This window comes from Lepisosteus platostomus, chromosome 1 (genome assembly GCF_059453375.1).
Source record: "Lepisosteus platostomus isolate fLepPlt1 chromosome 1, fLepPlt1.hap1, whole genome shotgun sequence".
Lineage (NCBI taxonomy): Eukaryota > Metazoa > Chordata > Actinopteri > Semionotiformes > Lepisosteidae > Lepisosteus > Lepisosteus platostomus.
In genome coordinates this window covers 41,870,059-41,890,890 of record NC_142611.1, presented here as the reverse complement: position 1 = coordinate 41,890,890, position 20,832 = coordinate 41,870,059, and the positions used below count along the sequence as shown (strand labels likewise).

General features: G+C 36.5%; 1 protein-coding gene across 3 annotated transcripts in view; it reads left to right on the top strand.

The window, feature by feature from the left end:
* LOC148677960 (serine/threonine-protein phosphatase 2A 55 kDa regulatory subunit B gamma isoform) overlaps positions 1-20,832 on the top strand; it is a 164,519-nt gene that overhangs the window by 139,745 nt on the left and 3,942 nt on the right. For all 3 annotated transcript variants that reach the window (XM_088629076.1, XM_088629066.1, XM_088629086.1), the window contains 2 exons: positions 7,443-7,612; positions 11,653-11,744. In XM_088629076.1, coding sequence (XP_088485202.1) covers positions 7,443-7,612; positions 11,653-11,744 — 262 coding nt within the window. The remainder of the gene's footprint in view (positions 1-7,442; positions 7,613-11,652; positions 11,745-20,832) is intronic.

The following is a 20,832-nucleotide window of genomic DNA, read 5'->3' as shown; positions in this document are numbered from 1 at the left end:
TTGGTTAAATATAGATGAAGTATTATTGGAGAGAAGAGTAGGGAAATGAAATTGGTAATTGGCCTCCTCTTTATGGAAGGTCATCAAGGCAGTGTCAAAAATTGTACTGGAATGTCTCTCTCTGGATCATTTGGCATTTAGGAAAGAACGTGTTGGGTTTTAATGTGCCATGTGGTTGATCATTGATTTTTATTCCGTTCTGCTGTGTCATTACCATTTTAATTAATGGAGGGGAAATTATATATTCACATGTTTAGGCAGAGAGCATTAGAATGTGGATATCTTTCAGCACTATGGAGAAAGATGAATTATAACAGTTAACCAACTTAGATTTTATTTTTCATTATATTTTGCATCAATAATTGCACATGCAGAAATACTTGATCCCTCCTACAAATGGTTCGTCAGTCAATTAAAAAAAAACTTTGGCTAACAGAACTAATGTTCCTTTGGAAAATGCAAAATTATATTAGTGCATAGAACATGATTTGATATTTTAGCAAACGCCCCCTTCTCAGTTTAGTTCTTCACCCATTTTCAAACAATTTCATGAGTCCATATACACATTGGCTAATTTAATTTATGGATCTTAGAAAATAAAGATTTTTTGTTGTACAGTCTTCGTGTTTTAGGATTTTTAGAATTAGCAAGCATTATGTTTTATGGAGCACATTCATAACTACTAAAAGTAAGTATTAACTTACCCCTTTTTACTCATTCCATGTATTTGATGAGTTTATATGGATTTGTACAGCTGTGTACATAACATGTGAATCTCTAGTAAGACAAAATAAATATATTAATATGAAGTTAAATATGCAAATTATTTTTTCTCAAATTCCTGGTTTAGTGTTTTTTCAGCACCATTAGGTTTTAAAAGTTGTCTGTTCTACAGTATATATATATTTTCCCAATCGTTTCTATACAGTGATTTTTAAAATGATCTTATGAATTCACCAGGGATCAGCAGTCTATCTCCCTTTACTGAAACTAAGAAAATATTTAACTTGATATAACCCACCTGCCACACAGAAAGATAAAGATTATAGACTGGTTCTTCATTTAATTTGATTGCAGAGCGAAAATGTTTGAAGTTTATGGTTTAATGTTGCCTGAGGTTTTGGATTATACTATATACAGTAGTTCAGTTGGCCTGCAGGAACATTTCAATGACCTGGAGCTCAACTAGAAGAGTCCAAAGCATTTCCAGATGGTGAAGTGAATAGCCCAATGCCAAAAACGCAGTCCAAACAGACACACACTGTCAAGAAAATTAAATTCCCTGTGTTAGTGAGTTAAGGTATCACAAGGTCATAGAAATCAGTCTGAGCATCTAAGATAATAAACCATTTCCTAAGAAGATCATTCTCAGAAGTCATGAGGTTTAATTGGGTCTTGTCTAATCAATTCTTGTCAAGTGCTTATCAGGTCCCAGTAGAGAAGACTGAATCTGTTTCCTTTCATTTGTACTGTTTTACATTTCAGAATCAAAACCTTTTTTTGAGACCCATATATTTTCTGAAGACCCACACACATAGAGTGGATCTTTTACTGTGACCTTTAATTCTCTACAGATTACATTTCACTTGAAATTGAAAGACTGTGACAGGAGTCCCCTGCAGCACATTCTAATTAATATTGACTTCTACCGATTATGGGGCACAACCATTCTAAATCTTTAAATTGACTGTTTTTAGTTAAAGTATTTGATTTGTGTGTCTAAAGCATACTTGCAGTTTTAAATCAAACGCCTTGTGGTAACCTTTTTATATTGTTGGGAAAATACTTAGCAGACAGAATAATCCATTTGAACATCATTTTGAATAGATTAAATAAGTAGCTGTTATATGTTGTGTTTTTTTGTTTGATTAATGTGTTTCCTCCACAGAAATTTGATTGAGATGATTGCATGAGTTATAAGAAATGACGTAAAAGTTTTGAGTAATAGTAATTTAACCAATAATAGCCTTTTTATGTACTGGCTTTAAAACAATTGCCTCAATTGCCTATTTTACAATGGAACTATGAAAATTGCAAAGCCAAACCCTTAGCAAGAGCAGAAGACAATCATGCAAATGGTTCTCTAAGTCTTCTTTAAGTGTATTTGCAGTAATGTAAAGTTTATGGAATAATGCAGTCCACAAATAGTGTAAATATTCTGAGAAAAGTCAGAGAGGTGGAAGAGAGACAAATGTATTCCCAAATATAGGCTCTAACAATGTGTTTGTATGCTGTTGAAAAATCCACCCTCAGGATCATTATTCTTAACAAGTGCCACTCTTCTACTGAAAATGTTTGTGTTTTGCTGTCTTCTCCTGCAGTTGCATTAATCATGTCTTGTCAACATATGGCTGTGAGGCACCGCAGTTAAACTTTCATTAAAAAAAATAAGTTTTAAAAAGTCAGTTTATGACTATGTTGTTTTTATTGTTGCACAATTGTTTTTTCACCTCAGTGAGAAGACTGAAAACAGGAGCAAATGCTTTACTAAATAGAATTAGGGCTCATTTTTATTTTTATATTCTTCACATTCATGCTAATTTGACAGTGGAAGTCAGCTTAAAACAACACGTTTACTGCCACATTTACATTTTAAGGACAGTCATTCTCTTTTGCTATTATAGTGTTATTTTTGCACTAAACAAATGGGCAGAGATATTCATAGAAACAACAGCAGAAATCAGTGGATAGAAATTTCAAGATGCAGCACTGTATATGAATGCAAGGTATCAGAAAGTACTGGAGCATTATAGGTCTTGGTTGAGAACACATTGATTGTAGATGATTCAAATATTTTTACAAGACTTTCATCTTTCATCAAGGCTGTGTTACAGTATGTACTGTATAAGATTACCTGGAAAGGCCACTGGTGATTTCAGAAGGCACTGTTTATGGGTAATGATAACGGTTCCCTAGTTGCACTGTTTCAAGGGAGAGCAGAAAAGGAAGTTGAAAGAAAACAATATTTTTCAATGTCTTCAAACAAGAAGGTTTGAGACATGTTACGAGGAAGACTTTGATCTTTTGCTTCTGTGTATTGCAGATGGAAAGAAACTGGGCGATTTCTTATTCTCCTCACATTGATGCTTTTGGCACCTGTCAGTTGTAGCACTAGCAGATATTTGAGAAAGTTCTTGGCCTATTTTTAGTCCTAGTATCACAGCTTTAAAGGATTTTTTATTTTTTAATGTATGACTTTTATTATTTAAAACTGGCTTTTGATTTTAAACACATAAAATAACATCAACATTTATTTTGACATGGTAAAATATTTTATGTGTGTCACGACAGTAAACTGTTTTATGTAGCATTGAAGGGCCAGAAGACTTAATAAAATCTGATATTGGGAAAATCCTAACACAGGCTACAGCAAAATGGAGAAAACACGTAAAGCATTAAACTTTGAGATTAAGGTTCAAAAACACACGTGGGCTCAATTACAGGAAAGAAAAAAGAAAAAGACGCCAACATCCATAGTTTTTATTCTGGTGAACGGCACAAATAATTGATCAGTGCAAGGAGAACCGGCGAGTGTGAGATTAGGTCAATATAAGTCAGAAATATAAAGTAGAAGAGATAATTCATGACCATGTAAGTAAAAAGCAAAAATTTAATGTCTATCCAAAACGTCACAGGAATACAAAATAAATGTGTGCGCACTTTACTGAAGAAAAAAAGTACAGGTATATAAAGTAAGAAACAGGAACATGGTTACTGCATGTGTTTTCAGCATTCGAGGAGAGCTGTAAGCTGCTCATCATTTTATCAGCGGTATTAATTCAATTAATTCATTTTTGTTTTCATTTACACTTTGCCATTTAAATCATGATTTTATTTACTTTACAAAAGCTGGCATAAATATAAATACAGCTATGATGAGGGCATTACAACCAGCAAAAAAGTAAAAAATGAATGTCAAAGATACAAACCTCAATGTTAAATCGTTTTTTCAAAGGTAAAAAAGAGATCGGAAATCCAAGTGGCTACAATGTTTATTTTGACATTTACATTACATACAGTAGGTACTGTTCATTGTTCATAGAATTGTCATTATTAGTTAGTATCATCATAATAACATTCCCTAAGAACCACAGCATTAAAATTCTAGAATTAATTAAGTAATAGAAATCAAAGAAAAACACACTAATGGCATAAGAAGTCAGTATATATATATTTTTTTGGCTTCTTAGTAAGTATGTATGGTAGCCAGACAACCAATGTAAATGTAGGTCCAACTGGCACCATGATCTAATTGTGGACCAAAAATAAATAAGTAAATAATGTAAATATGGAAAACTTGGCAAAATACAATCACACAGATGTGACACATGATCGACCCTTTAATGAGACCCCTATGTTTCCTCATAAAAAAGAAACAGTTGTTTAGGGAGGCCACAAATGTGAAATCTAATTTAGCTTTGATAAGGCATAATTGCGGCTTTATACTATGAACAGTTTCACAGACTAAGTGAAAATCAGGTGTACAAGATTTAACAGCTGTGCTGCTGTAGTGTTGGCCATGCTAATGACTTTCTTTTCTCTAAAATACACACTTGACCAGTAAGGTATTCTTACAATGTCATTGCTTTGGCAGCTCCTGTTATTTAAATCAGTGCCGCAAGTCAGTAACATGACCTTCAATAGAGACCATACAGTATGCCTTTTCCATTTGTTTTTTTAAACTTAAGGTGAGCTTCTTTTTTCCCTGTTCTATAAAGACACCCATGTAGCCAATGTAACAATATTTTTTCATTTGCAATATGATCCTTTCATGAAACCAGCTGCAGTGCTCTTAACTAGTCATTATAATAACAAAAGACCTTAATGCCTTTAATACACAAAAAAATCACTTCACAGTCTTTGAAAGATGTTAATATAACAGATATGTGACCCCAGTACGCAGGAACCGAAGTCACCTTTGCCACAAAGCAATTTTAAATTGGAACTGCAATGCTGTTTTTATATTGCAGGGTTAGAAAGAATTGGCATTAATGAGTGCCTTTCAAACCACAACGAAAGTAAAATGTGCACAGTAACATGTAAAAGTTCCAACTTACAAATCACAAAATAACCAATTTCCAGGCTTACTCAGCACCATATTGCTGTCATCGTCTGTGATTCAGAACGAGGCAACAAAACTTCCAGTGACATGATGCGGCCCTATTACATTGCAAACAATTAGGCTTGTAAATCCATCACTTTAAATCCCATGGAACATTGCTCTCTGCTTCGTGACGGTTTTGCGACAAATAGTATTCATTAACTTGGCTAGCAGGTCACGTTGGAACATTTCTGCGGTGAAATGTCTGCTTGCACGACCTGTAGTTTTTCGCCCATACAGTACATCACATTGCATTAGTCATTGCAATGACTAGTGAGCAGGAAGGGCAAGTTTAAGTCTCGCAAAGTCTCACTTTCACCCGTGGTGAGATAGGCAGTTTGCGAAACCATTGTGACCATACAGTACTTTCACAACGTTTATGGCTTTGTGCTTAATTCAGGGTTTGTGAAAAATTTTGATACCATCAATTAATTTATTATGTTGCCAAGATTTAAAAAACTAGTCTCAGAAATTGAGACTGCAGTTCCCCTTTAGTGGTGGTAGGACCCTGATCCCTTTATCCCTGCATTAGATATTTCTTCTAGAACCAGCAGTATTTTTGTTAGTCTAGAAATTACATTATATCAGTATCTTACCGTAAAATAAACACAAGAGCAGAAGAGTATCCACTCAAAAACAGATCAGGTTTGCAGTCCAAAGTTACCAAAAACAAATGTCCCAAAAAAGAGAAATCCAGCAGCATTCTCCTGAATCAGCTCAGTCCCAGTATCCTGGCAGGTCTCTTTCCACCACAGCAAAGAATGAGACCAAATTCAATTATTTAATTATTTGTAGCCTCCCGATCAGTTCAACCTGTCCCAAACCATTCATTGTGCTCCCCAGTAAGAGGGCAACTGGATCAGGAGTGCCAGTTAAGGGGTTATTCCACCAGAGGGCACTGGTGAGACATTCCAGATCCATACAGGGATGTGGTAGGATAACATGCATGAGAGTATGTGAGAATAGACTCCTTGTATAAGGTCAGGGGAGAAATCAGTCCAAGTCGACTCACTGCCTGGTGGAGCAGCTAGTAACAGAGTCTTCCGGGGAGGCTCCTGAAGCTCAGCTCACGGGAAGCTAGACCAAGCCAGGTCTCGCGGTGAGATGCCGGACAGATAACATTCTCACTATCATGAGGACAGGGACAAACCGCGAGACCCGGCTTGGTCTAGCTTCCCGTGAGCTGAGCTTCAGGAGCCTTCTCGCGGTGGGGTGCTGGGATGTCATCCAGCCCCTGAAGGGGCAGATAACAGCACAGTCCCGGAGGGGACTGAGTGATGTGATGGACAGCCTTGTCTTTAGAGAGAGAGAAGTTTCCTCACACTTGGCTACCATCCAAGGGGGATCTGTTACACCCCCCTAACCTATTTCTCCTCAGCAAATACTTGGGAGGGGGAACAAGATGATGTCTGAGTTTTTCCCTGGTGCTCTCTGTTCAATTCAATTCAATTTATTTTTATATAGCACCTTTCACAACAATGTTGCCCCAAGGCGCTTAACAAGGCAAGTGATCATACATGTTGTGAATACAGAACAGAAAAGACCAGAAGACAACAGAGGAGGAGAACCAAAAACTCCTTAGTAAGGAGGAAAAAAAACCTCTAGGGGTCCAAGGTCAACTTGCTGCCCAACCCCTTTGGGCATGCTAACATTATACAATTAAAAAAAGGAATAAATGAATGAGGGTATTAATATATCTAATCTATACATCATGTCTTCTGTATGTCAGTATTCCATGCACATCTCTGTAGACCAGAAAAGGCTTCCTAAACGATAGCTACAGTATATCCAAGATGTCCCTCTGTTGAGTTCCCCCTCATCTCCGAGTCCTTCTGTGTCTTGTCCTCGGTGTTGTGTTTACCCACCACTGCCACTGTAAAAGATTTTATACCCCTCTTTCTGGCCAGACCTCCAAGACTTGAATGACATGAGGGTGGGAAGACCTCACTAATGGGTACAGTAGACCAGATGTTACAGTACTTTGTCCCCTTTTTCCTTTCTCCTTTGTCCAGAATTGTCCCAGCCTGCTCAGCAACCCCATAGAGACTAATGCTACTGTATGGTAACTGAGTTCCATCTGGGCCAACAGTGTGTCGATCAATTGTTGCTGATTGGCACCTGCCTTACTGGTTGCCCCAGTGTAGCTTGGAGACCTTGGTTGAAGTCAGAAGGCAGGCACACAAACAGACAAAACACACCAAACCTGACAAAATACTGGCCATTATATCATCTTTACAGTCAAAATAGACCCCCAAACGACTGCCCTAAAAACACGTTTATCACTCTGTGGCATTAACACACGTCTGTTTTTCTGTCTTTCGTCTTCTTTTGTCCTCTCTAGTTTTTGAGGAGCCTGAAGATCCCAGTAACCGGTCCTTCTTCTCCGAGATAATTTCCTCAATCTCCGATGTCAAATTCAGTCACAGCGGACGTTACTTGTTAACACGAGATTACCTCACTGTCAAAGTCTGGGACCTGAACATGGAAAACAAACCTATTGAAACGTATCAGGTAATGTAAAGCACTCTCTTCTTCTGCCGTTTACGGTCACAGAGTGTCAGGGAAAAATGAAGATGTAATAAAACACATATTTCAATTTATCAGCACTCAAAAATTAGTGCAGGAATTTCTCACTAGGTGAGAAAGAGTGAAGCTGTTAAATACATGGTGAAATTCTGAAGCAAATGGCACCCATTCATCTTTAGATTTTTAGTAACTGGTACACTGGATTAGGAGCAAAGCCTTAAAAATTGATTAAAAATGGAGAATGTACTGTGTGTGTTATTTACTTTTTCACTGTTGTGTAATGGTATTCTTATTTGCACAGTTTCTTTCTTATGAAGCGTCTCTTCATTCTAAAATCTATAGATGTGTTACAGTCAAGGAAAAGTGAGATGTGTAGTAAAAAACTGCAGAAGTGAAATGCATACAGTAGACCATATCTGTCCTGTCGCTTATTTCCCTCACATGCTTACGTGTGTTGGTGTGTACATCTGAAGATCTTTATTCAGTAGCGCATCCCTAGTGCAGTCTTGCTACCGTCGGCACTGTGAATAAGAAACAGAACGTACTCAGGCACCATGGGAGCTATTTTTAGCTTCAGTGGTGAAAAAATCACCTTGCCATGCAGCCCAAGAAGGACTGCATTGCAGTACAGCTGTAATTTGGATGACAGCAGCAGCTCAGTAATATCAATTATATTTCATTTAGCATGTTCTTTGTTATTGTTGGATATGCATAAGTCATATAAAGACTGATTTTTAAAATGAGTTAGGTGGTTACTAGGAATTCTTTTTAATTTCTTTCATTATTGTCTCTAACCCTCCTCAGTTTTGTGCAAAATTGCCAACTGAATTCTGTATATAAATGTTTTATTACAGTTTTATGAGCACATTTATTATTATACATTTAGGATATAAGGATTATAAGCAGAAATTTGTACCTACAAATTTTGACTTCTGATACCAAATTACTTTTATTTCTTAATTTTAGATGACAAATGTTAAAATGTAAAAATCACTAATGCGCAAAGTATGTAGACACGTAATACAAAAAGACAAGTGTCTGTAATTGCTGCCAAAGGTGCTCCCACCACATATTGAGTTCATGGATCTCACAGCATCTGCATATCCACATACACAGTACTTTAGTTTTTTTTTCTTCAGTTCTTTCCGACACTAACTGTAACTTATCTTTACCTTAAATGTCTTCAGTTGGAGCATTCTGAATTTGAGCAAAGATATTAGGTTTAAAAAAATGCAAATGCGGTATTTTGTCATTTCACAAATGATAGAAATCATAGAAAGTGTCTGGATACTTTTGCAAGGCACTGGATCTGGATATAATAAAAATAAACACAGCCTAGAGTAATATTTAGGCCTGGTGAGCACTGAAGTGGGGCTATTGTTTCATGTCCTCACTGCGGATCCTGCTGTAGTATTACTGAGCTTTGCCCCTTTGGACTCAGCCTTATACAGTAATTGAGTTATAGCATTCACTGGCACTTTAGCCAACAGTAGTCTGCTGAACTTGGGACTGCTGAGCCTTTTGCCCTATTGGCAAGAATGTGGTTTTGAAGAACAAAATTAACAATACAGTTTTCTTCAATTCAAAGAAATCCAGCAATGTTTTAAATGTGAATATAGTATATGTACAGAACACTATATATAAATATATTTATTTTCCACACATGCTAAACTATGGTACCAAGAGCAAAAGAAATCCCGATGCATCAAAAACATGTTTTAATAAGTTAAGGTTGACAAGATTGATTAGTGGGTTGATTTGCTGAGCACTAATAAGCTGTTTGTAGCACCCATGATCATATCATATTTGAGTAGTATGCTTCTTTCCATGCAAATAAAAGATGATCTGTAAGGTTGAGAGGGCAAGGGTCACCTCTATCATACTTTTTATTATAATGCTTTTTATTAAGGGAATTATTTTATCCATGAAATAGCCTGACCCGATTTATCTAAAACTAGTGGCAGAGGATAAAATCACCCTTTTTCTCTCTCAAAGACATGAGTGACAGATATAATTATTTAGAATTATCGAAGCAATGTGATACTGTTGAAAGTCAAAATGTTTTACAGCTTTTAATATGGGGGCAAAAAGTGCTTTTGTGAACTGGGGTGCCAGCACTGCTAATCCACACCCCTTTCTGAGTAACACCACAGCTTTTATGCAGAAATGAGTTGTACACAGTGCTTAATTTTTTTTTACTTTACATTTTGTAATATGATGGAGTGACAACATAGTAAAACATCACAAATATCTTTACTATTATCAAGGACTAACCAAGAATGTCTAAATTGAAGTTTGGGGATCTGGACAAAGTATATCCTGTTCTTCTCTGAAGAGTGCAGAGAAATTCATCCATTGAAATCCAGTATGCTGATAATGTTTTAAGGGAAGTAGTTTTGCTAGAAACAGGCCAGTAGCCTGAAATAAATAATATTAATACTATATTGTGGCCTGTAGCTATACAGCATATTGTACACAAAAGTAAGATATTGTATCATTGTTCCTGCTGTTTCTGTACTATTGTCACTGATATCCTGCTTTTGCTGTCTGTATAGATGTGCCCCACTACTTTGAGAAACAGCACCAAAAAATGAAAAAAAACCTTTCAGGCAGACTATAAAGAGCTTGGCACGGGCACAGTTAAACTAAGAACTAAGCTCTGGACTCCTCAGTGGTTCAGTGAGCTGAGTGTAGTAAAGTTTGTCTCATTACCTCACATGAAGTTTGGATGTATTCTTATCACATTTGTTCTTCTAAAGCCATGGTTCTTAAAATATGATGCGAGATGTGCAATATGTCTTTTAGAAGGTAAATCACTTTAAAAAACAAATTAAGAACAGGCAATATAAGTACAGCTACTTTGTTTCATCAAACCTACTGTAGGTATTTTAAGGTAAACATAAAAGGTGTCATTTTCCTTGTAGTCGTAAATGTACTGGGAAATTAAAAGAAATGTATAATTCAGTCTTTCATTCTAAAGTTGTGATATGTCTTAGGTTTAAAGAACTGATTACAGGTTGCAGTAAAGGTTATTGCGGTCCAATTATCCAACTGGTTAATTCACAAGGAGAAAAAGTCAGAGAAGATTGCTGGAATGTCAAGGAGTACTTAAAATGATTAATATCACAATACACATGAATTAGAATAATACATATCTAAGAGCAATGGTGACTATTAACATTGCACAAAGGCTGTTTGTTTAAACTGTTTTACCAATGGCTGATGGTATTAGAATGTTAACCCTTTTTATCTTCAGACTGTGTGTAACCCTTTCTAAACAAGATTATATGGAACTCATACCCACCCCCAAAGTACTGTCAGCGCTTTTTTTTTCTCATATTTTTGACAGTGTCTAGATGTGGCTAAGTTTGGGAGACTGGTTTCCTCTCCTTTCCCCATTATTCTGACCAGGAATATGCCTGGGTATTGCCTAGCACTCTTGTTAAATGCCAACTCTAACAGTGGCCCGGAAGAAGACAATAGAAGCATGAAGCTCTGCTGCTGATGTCCCGTATTAGTCTTTATTGTGCTGTTCTTCTGCTGTGGCATGTTGCATTTATGTTGATTTTATTGTAATTTGATGAAATTACACTGAATATAAAAAATGTACATGACAAATGAATACATCCCCATAAATCAGGCAGCTCTTGAGATCTACTAGAATGGTACAATTAATGATTTTGTTGTTTTTCAAAGGAAGAAGCTTCATTTTGTGCATCATCCTGCTGTGCAATTATTGCTTTTTTGAGGGTATAATTATAAATACAGCTAAAACAAACCAATTTATTGAAGATGCATGCATAGATGTTTTGTTTCAATAAAAAAAAGCATTAGACATTGGAAAGCTAATGCAGTTTTAATTTGCATTTTCCTTTCCAAAGTTCGTTAATACTAATGTACAATAATGCTTGATTTACTATTGCTTTTAAAGATTGGGAACATTCGGGTAATATTAAAGAAGAATATAATTTTAATGTAGACCTTGTTCTTAATTATAATTAAGGGTTTATTCTTTTTTTGTATAGGTTCATGATTACCTCCGGAGCAAGCTTTGTTCCTTGTATGAGAATGACTGCATCTTTGACAAGTTTGAATGTGCGTGGAATGGTACAGATAGGTAAGTCATCCTCTGTCTCTTAGAAGAAAATAAATGTTCTTCAGTTTTTCTCCTAGTTGGGGAAACGAAATAAGGGAGAAGGTCTTTGTTTATAAAATGCAGAAGCTATCATGGTCTAATGATTTCATTTTCACGTTGAATATTTTTTGCATGAAGATGTTTTTCAATTGATTTTTTTTAGCTTTCCTTTATGATCTTATAGTTAAATTTAATGTTCTCATTACTGAAGAGTGAGTTTTTAATTTCAGGAAGCAAATACCACACTAAATGCAGTTTGCAAAATGGCGCTATTTATCATATCATTATGTTACTTGAAAAATACATAAAAAACATGAATACATGTGCATTCATCAAAACATCCAACTATTGTGGTATTACTTGTCACCTTGTCATTTCCACCTCAAAATGTCAATGGATGCTGAATATTCAGAGTAGAAAAACCCAGGTGTTTTTCTAATATAAAGTGAGCAACAACAAAATGTTTTTATAGTCATCTGGAGAACAAATCGAATCCTACATTTCCAGTGGGAATGCTAGCTGAGGAAACATTTTATGCTTTTAATAAAGACAGCAAATATTGCCATAAATATGTAGTTCCAGTGTATGTTATGTCTGTTGAGATTTGATAATAGGCAACTGTTTAAAATTTCAGATGATAAAATTGAAATTTTACACAGAAGAAAAATAGGTTCATTTTCTGTAACTTAGTGGGGGGAAAAATACAAAGCAAAATACAGCATACAGAATTCACTGGTGAATATTTTGGTACAGCAGATAGGAAGAAAATATAATGTTAGCAAAATCTGCATTTGGCTTTGGGATTGCAGCAGCGTGGCTCCATGAATTAATCAAAACCTTTGATTTCTGCAATCTTATATGTTGGTTTTCAAATGAGCAAGTAGCCGTCTTGTTTAATCATCCCATGTGGACTGTTCATTCAGGCAGTATTATCCCTTATTATCACTCATCAGATTAATATCCATGAAATAGTGGATATGAATCCCTGTCAGCACACTCCAGCCAAGAGGGTGTAGCATGGCTATATAGAGCATTAACACGCTTGTTAATCTATCACCTGGCATCTATTATTCCAAGCAATATTTTGGTGATGTGTAAAATCCTAGTATAATGGGATCAAATATTAAATAAATGAGATAAGACGCTGCAATATGTAATATGAAAAGCATTTTAAAAATTCATTGAAGAAGTTGGATATCACTGGAGCTGAGATTACCTCAGGGGAAGAAAAAGGTATATAAGCTAGTTTTCAGATGGGACCTTCAGTGATCTGTGCACAGACAGCAATAATAATAATAAAAAATCTGTAGTAAATGAATCCGTGCTTCCTTAAGACTGGTGTGTGATTGATGGCAAGACCCTATAATCTGAACAGACTAAACCTGATCAGAGGGAGCACATCACCTCACTGTGTGCTTTGAACAGATTAATGCAAGCAATTGACTGACTTGGCAATTCTGAAAGAAATGCTTACCATACAGTATATACAGTATATGTGTCCAGGCATATCATGTAGTTTTGCATACCTCTTCTTAACCAACATTTATCCACTCTCTGCTCAGCAGTAGGTATGTTTTTTTTTCCTTTGTTTCATTCTTAAAACAAGGCAATAAATAAATACTCCCCTTTTCAGACAAAAAGGCTGATAATGGCCGAAAATCTTTGACCTCTATAAGGTCTGTTAGGGTTGAGCATCTACAGCAATTCTGGAGATTGTAAATGTTAGAAGGATAATAACATATTTTGTGACTACTACTAAACCTATACAATTTTAATGGCGCTTGAGGTATTGCTCAATATATACGTGACCTTTTCCCATACATACTGTTGGCTCTTTTCATAAGAGAACATAAGAAGGTTGATGAACTGAGGTTAATGATCTCTTCCTAGGTTCTCATGCAGGCATTTTCGTTTGATTTTATTGTGCTTGTCGCCCTTGTGAATTTTAAAGAACCTGTATCCGCAGAGTATTTCTCGAGAGAAACTCCCTCTGTCCTGGAGTGTCTTAAAACATGGTGTTGTTACGTCCCAGTGTGTGTTCTGTGTGTGTTTTTTTCTGTTATGTCCACACTGCTAACCCTTGATTGTTCTCTCTTCCCCATTGGCCCACCATTACACCACACTTTCAGTATGACATCATCATCAATTAGCTCTCAGCCAATCAGAACACATCTTATTCAGCATATAACATGGAGGTTTTCAGCAAGGAGAGGCCTTTCGTTTGACTTCGGTCCCGTTTGGTTTTGGTTATCGCTTCGCTTCACTTTGCTTTTGGTTATTGCTTCGGCTTCGTTGGTTTGGTTTGTTTTGTTTTGCTTTGTGTATGTGTGTATTTTCGTATAGCTTCGGCTTTGTTGTTTTGTTGGTTTTCTGTTAATTTCTTTGTATTTGAGTGGAGTGTGTGTTTATCCTTGTTTTCCCATTACCTTGCCCCGGTGCTACATGTTCAACTTTTGTGTTCTTTTGTACCCTGCTCCTGTTGATTACTCTTGTTTCCCTTATTTGTATTCCTGGTTCACTTGTGTTTTTGTGTGAACTTTTGTATATAAGGTTAGTTTATGTTATTGGGTACACTTTACACACTTAGTTGACTTTGTATTAGTAACACTAGGTTAGTACGGGTGAGTGCCGTTTGTCTTGTATGGTTTTGGGTAGTCAGGGGAGGTTAGTTAGGGTGTTGAAGACGCCGAAGACCGTGTGTTTCAGGTTTTCTTCTGTAGTCAGATTAGCTTTCCCTCACTTTCCTAGCCAGCTCCATTTTGTTTGTTATTTTCTTTTCTTTGGCACAACTCTAGTTCCTTACCCTTGTTATCACGCTTCCTGGTCCCTCACCAAAACCCACCTGCTTCCAAAAGAATTATCCTAAATGTTACACCCCTTTACCCATAGACACTTGGGGTCGTAACAGGTGTAAATAGTGAGTGCAAGTGAGCAGCCAGCCAGTCAGGTATCAAAACTCAACAGTGCTTCTGTTTCCGAAAAATGAAAAACACATTTTTGTTTTTAATTCTCTGGCACGTCTTGGTGATGAATGATACAGTACAAAGATAAAAGTCTTGAGTTTGTTTTTTGTTTTCATTCAAATATGTATTTACTCGTTAGATTGCATTTTGAATTTGCAATGCATTTTGTTTTGTGCTTTGATGCCAGGGCCGTGATACCGTTTCAAATGTGGTCTTTCAGAAAGTTTTGATTTATACCATCAATGCAGCCTGTGCACAGTATGTAGTCTGTTTTGTTTCCATGGTATTCCACCTAGAGACTGGGTACAGGTTACGCAATAAAAGTACCAGATCAAAGATCTGGTGAAACATACAGATTTTTTTTCCCATGGCAATTACAATATACAGTGTAGAGAGAGTACTGAAAGCAATTTCCAAATACTGTGGCGTATACACATTGTATATCTCGGCATTACCTTTATTTCTTTTCAAGGTGAAAGCCAAAGGCTGTACACCAATCATTTGCATATGCATCGTCTGTATACTTTGCGATGGTCCAAAGTGTGTGTACTGGGGAAACAAAATGAGTTTGCATTTGGAATTGGTTACAGAACCCATGATAACTCTTATTTGGCACAGTGAAACAAGTAGATTGTCAGGGAAGTAATTCCCTCATGGGTTTCTCATAACATTCATATTGAAATCATAACTTTCCATTTTAAAAGACTTCATATTCAGGCCTAATTTAGTCTCATCAAGCATTTCTTTAATCCTTGCTTTATTTATGTGTGCTCGTAGAGTGCTCAGATACTGTACAATTTGCTTTTATTTACCAACCGTTGAAGTCGTTGAAATCATCTGACGAAAATCATGATTGTCGTTGGAAACCCATAGTCTATTATTTAAAACAATCCAACGTAGATTCACAGATTTATAGAGTATTATTAATTTACTAACATTTTTAAAGTTCCTGAATTGGTATGATTTGTGAAGGATGCAGCAGTAGGACTTCCTAGTGCAATCATGTATGATTTTTGCATTAATCCCACTGCTTTCCTTTGCTTAACTTGAGCAGAAACCTTTGAGTGCGGCTTGTCTGGTCATGAAGACACAGATGTGACAAGTATCAAGTGTCCTCACAATTATGAATCTTTAGATCAGCTTTGAATTACGGAAGGTGAAGTCCACTTTATTGCTTTTTTGAGGGCGGTATTTTATTTTTATTTTTATTTTACAATAATAAAAATTCTACATAACACAGTATGTTACTCTTTGAGACTAATCATACATTGGGACTTGAAGGCGATTTAGGAAAAAAAGTGTGTGTGGGGGGGCGGGGAAAGCAGGTACTGTGGTAGTTACTTTGCCAACAGAACACGAAAAGTGCGTATCAGTGTTTGCTTATCCAGCTGCATCTTGTGCTGAACAAGCATGTTACTCATTCATCAGCCATGCTTCCTGCCCCAGAGATATCATTGTCCTGACAGCCCTGAGGTGAAACATGACAGCCCACTCCTGCAGCATAGCTTTAGTATACCCGCAGTCTACCCTGGCAAAATCAAAGTAATGGAAAGAATAAGGCCTCTGGCAAAGAATATGATAGGCAAAATGAACATGAAGACCTCTTTGATAAATATATTTTTTTAACGTATAACAACAATTGGGGGAATTGCAATTTTCTGTCCACATCTTTTTATCTGATACTGTCAGAGGGAAGAAATTAACCCTCCATCTCACAGTATGGTTGTTTTAATCTCTGAAAGCCCTATCCCACCTAACAGCAATTTGTTCTCACCTTTCGTACAGAAGATCCTACAGCAGTGGACCCCTCTGTGCCAAAGGAACAAATGTTTGACAAATGTGTCGCAGGAAATGGCGTACATACTTAGTGGGAATTCTAATTGCTTCACTTAAAAGCTAGGGATTCTAATGCTTTGTCCTTTTCGTTCCTTGAGTTACCAACACTAACAATTAAACCCACATGCCATTTTTCAAATTTTCTCTTTATTCATCCCTGTGGGTCAGCCTCTGAGAAAATTAATTATGAATGAGCACTTTATACGAATATTTTATGTGCAAGCCATATTTCATTAACAATCTGTGTAGGATTATTTGGCAGTCAAGCAAAGAATTTGATTTTCTTCCCAATTTTTGAAGCAGCAGTTTAAGTCTGTTTTTCATGTCAACAAGAAGCATCTGTTGTGCTGCAGCTATGAAAGTTAGTTTTGGAGAACATGTTAAAAGATCTGAAAATTAAATATTATACTCTATATTATACTCTATCTATCTATAGGTGGATAATTTTCCATTATCTATATTCAGTGCAGGACCATAGGGTCTTTCATAATAAAGAGAAAACAAACAGATGAAAGTGATCAGTTCAGGTAGCAGGATTTGGTGTACAGGAATCATACATCTGCTATAACACAGGGGGACAGACAGAGTACATTAGGCACTAGGCTAGTTGCTTTAATACAGAACACAGAATCATTGCTTAATCCTCAGCATCCTCCAGTAAACAAGATTTTTTTATTTTCTTTATTCTATACAAACAAATTAGAGCTTTATTCTGCAGAGTGGATTGGAAGCATGCTTTCTTTATCCATTGTCTGGTTTGTATAAATGATTCCCCCTTGCTGAATAAATCATTTCCTTTGGAAAAACAGGGGTGACTTTGTGTTCTGTATTGAAAGGCATTTCTGAAATTCTGGAAAGACAGGGAGATTCATTAAATGTTTATCTCAGAGCTGATCCCGGGAGAAACTCGAGCAACGATTTCCCGGTGAGGATTTATGACAAGCACATGATCTGTTGACAAGACCGTGACAGGTATAATGCCTCACAGCCAGAGATTTTTACCCCTAATCCTGGTCAAGCACTATTTAAATCACTTTGGGGAGGTGGAGGGGGGGGGGGGCGTGCACTTAAGGGTTTTGATTGATGTAAGGTTGAAAATGGGTGGAAGTGTGATAAAGAAGCTGAAGAACAGTGTGGTGTAGTGCCCTTCAATTTTCAAATCAAGGCTGATCCCTGAAAGATGTTTCTCATTGAATTGGATAAAACAAAGAATATAGTTACCTTTAGAAGTAATTACAGGACTTTCAATGTGAAATTTGTGTTTAAATAATGTCTACTCAAGTGCAATTTACAACTGTGCTGACAAAGGACTGCTCAGGATCTCCTTATCTGGTAGTACATTTGATATACCATGCAGGGTAAGCAATTGTTAGAAATGAAAGATTTAAAGCTGATGGAGTGTAGGATTTTTAGGTATCTGGCAGACTTCTAAGAGATTGTTTGGAATTATCGTAATCCAGAATTATATATTCGCCTCTGTATCATACCTTTCGATTTGAGTTTTTAATGAAAATTAAAAATCACTGTAAAGAAAAGGTTCTTCAATCTGAAGACTTTGATTAATCTAAAGGAACCTATGAAAGCCATGAAATTAGTCTGATCCTTTGGTAAAAGAGACATGTGATTATTAATTAGTGTTTTATTAGACCTGCAGTGAATTTTACAAATGTACTGTTTCAATTGTGAAGGCACACAGTGCCTGTGGGCAAATAGCATTGATAAATAGTGAATGAGCAGCATAAAATACGATGTGGTCTTATTAAAAAATAATTAGCATACCTGTGCAGGAATACTCTCTGGGTATGATGCCTGTATAGTTTATCTTTGTTACGAGTCTAGAAATGCATTTGGCAAAAGAACATCTCATAGTGCACAGTTCTCATCACATCTGCACTGAATGCTTTTAATAGTTCTCAAAAAGCATAAATCATTAAGCTCTCGCTCTCTGAAGCCCAATGGCTGAGCTGTGCCTCCTTATTCTATGAAACTGTGCCAGGATTAAGCAAGACTGGGGCTCACAGCAACACTGCACAAGGGGAAATATGTAGTATCTATGGCAATAAAAGCCTGTGTTTAAGGATGTTGCCCTATTAAAGGAATTTGGCACAGGAAGGTGTAGATTATTATATCCATAACTTAAAACCTTTTGCTTTGTCCCTTTACTGAGGCATAACAATTATTGGATGAAAACTCCAGAGTCACCTTCTCACAAGCTATTCAACAGCAAACTGAGAAATGGGTAGAGGCAGCTGTGATAAGGAGTACCAGAGAGTCAGCTATTTAGCAACCTTTTTATTCTTTTCATCTGCCAGATGAAATGTTCTGAAGTTTCTGGCAGACTCTACCAGTTGACACAGTTACCAAAAATGATTTGTGCTCCAAATGTAAAGTAATGTAGAAATTTCCAGTTCTCTTTTTAGAAATGTTATCTTGTTTTTCTAAATCATTAGTTTAACTCTTCATTGCACTGCTGCTTTGAAGAGCAATTCTCTTTTTCTACATTTAAAAAAAAACATGTTTCTTGAATGTTCTTTGGTAAAGTAAAAGCCACATATAAACTGATAGTATTTGCATTTTTAAAGTGGATTTTCACCACTAATTGCAAATTATTCAACACTCACTGATTCATCTGAAACAGTATAAAATCGTATGCTTTTAGGAAAATGTCAAGCTCCTTGTCGCCGTTGTTGCAGCATGTTATCATGAGCATTATACAGTATGATAATGTGTGACAGTATATTAACAAATAAGTAATTTTTTAAGACCGCTGCAATAGTGCAGCTACACACACAGAGAGAGAATGTGCTTTTGAAATATTTGTGGCAGAAGCATGAGGTCACAAGACACCTGCAGGGATCCCAGTGGGAAATACAGGAATACACTTAACTGACAGAGACTCTGCCAACAGCATGTACTGATCTGAAAGCAAGATTGAACATTTTAGAGGAACTTCTTTACAGATCCCTTCAGCACAGCAATCATTAACAGTATATGATTTACGTTTGATCATAATCTCAGAGTGCACGTTTAATGCTGATCATGCATTGGGACTTGTGCTTTTCCATAAGAGTATGAGAAGGGTTACAAACAAGAGAAGGCCTCTTGGGTTGTTAGCATCTAATTGATCAAAGGATCTCATCCAACCATTTCTTGAGAGAAGCCATGACATGGCTGGGTAGCCTGGCTACCTGTGATTACAGGCAGACTATAATTCCTGAATCAACCAGGGATCAGCATCATGCAGTGATGTCAAATCTTAATCTAATGGAGTACATGCGAGACAAGTCCAGTAGACGCATAAATCAAAGTTAACCAGCCAGATAACATCACAGATCTGGCAGCAGCTTTTTCCTAACATTGCTTCCTGTGTATTCCAGCACATATACAGTACTTGTGTTGAGCTAACATTTGATAAACCTGGTACTTAGACATTACATTGTTATTCCTTGCTTGAATGCACCATGTGTCCCATAACATGCATGACATTCAGTTTGTTCAGAAACATGTTTACAAATGGTGAAAAAATGTCTCCTCCGTAAATGCTAGGATTATCCCTTCTGATGTTTGTCTGTAGTCTGTGGTAATATATATGCTGTATATAGTAATAGTAAGCCCCTCTTAAAATTAAAGAAGAGAAATTACTTCATTACTGTACCATTGGAATTGCAGAGTATTGACAGAAATGTTCAGAGCTGCTTCATGGGTAAAGTGTAGTAAAGGTCTGTAGTTTGGAGTTCTGAAATGTGAATTTTATAAAGGGAAAGTGGAAAATGCATTATTTCTTAACTAAGCTTCAAAAAATACATTTAAATGCAAAGTGACAGTATTTGTAAATGTAGACCTGTGCATGCACCTTGTTGTTTATATGTTTGACTAAACTGTGCACTGCACGAGTCCAGAGTTTTGCTATGTGTGAATGAATGGTGCTGTCCCCGGGGGTCCTGATGAAAATAAGGCTATTCTGTCGGCAACATTTTTAATGATTGTTTTTTAAAAATGGAGTTCATAGCACAAGGAAGGGAAATAGCTGATCCCCACACCTGCCAACCACTTCAATCCAGAATATAAAATCAGAACTTTCCTGCTGCAAGCATTTGGCCCATTTTATGCATGGGTTTGGACTGCCTCTTCGACAAAACTCATGTTTCAAGTCCAAACACAATCTCAGATCTTCAGTTTATTAATTACAGACTTGCTGGGGGGTATTCTCAGTTACTTCGATAGTATCATCAGCTGAAACCTGTTTTTTGGTTTTTATCCTTTCTTTGTGA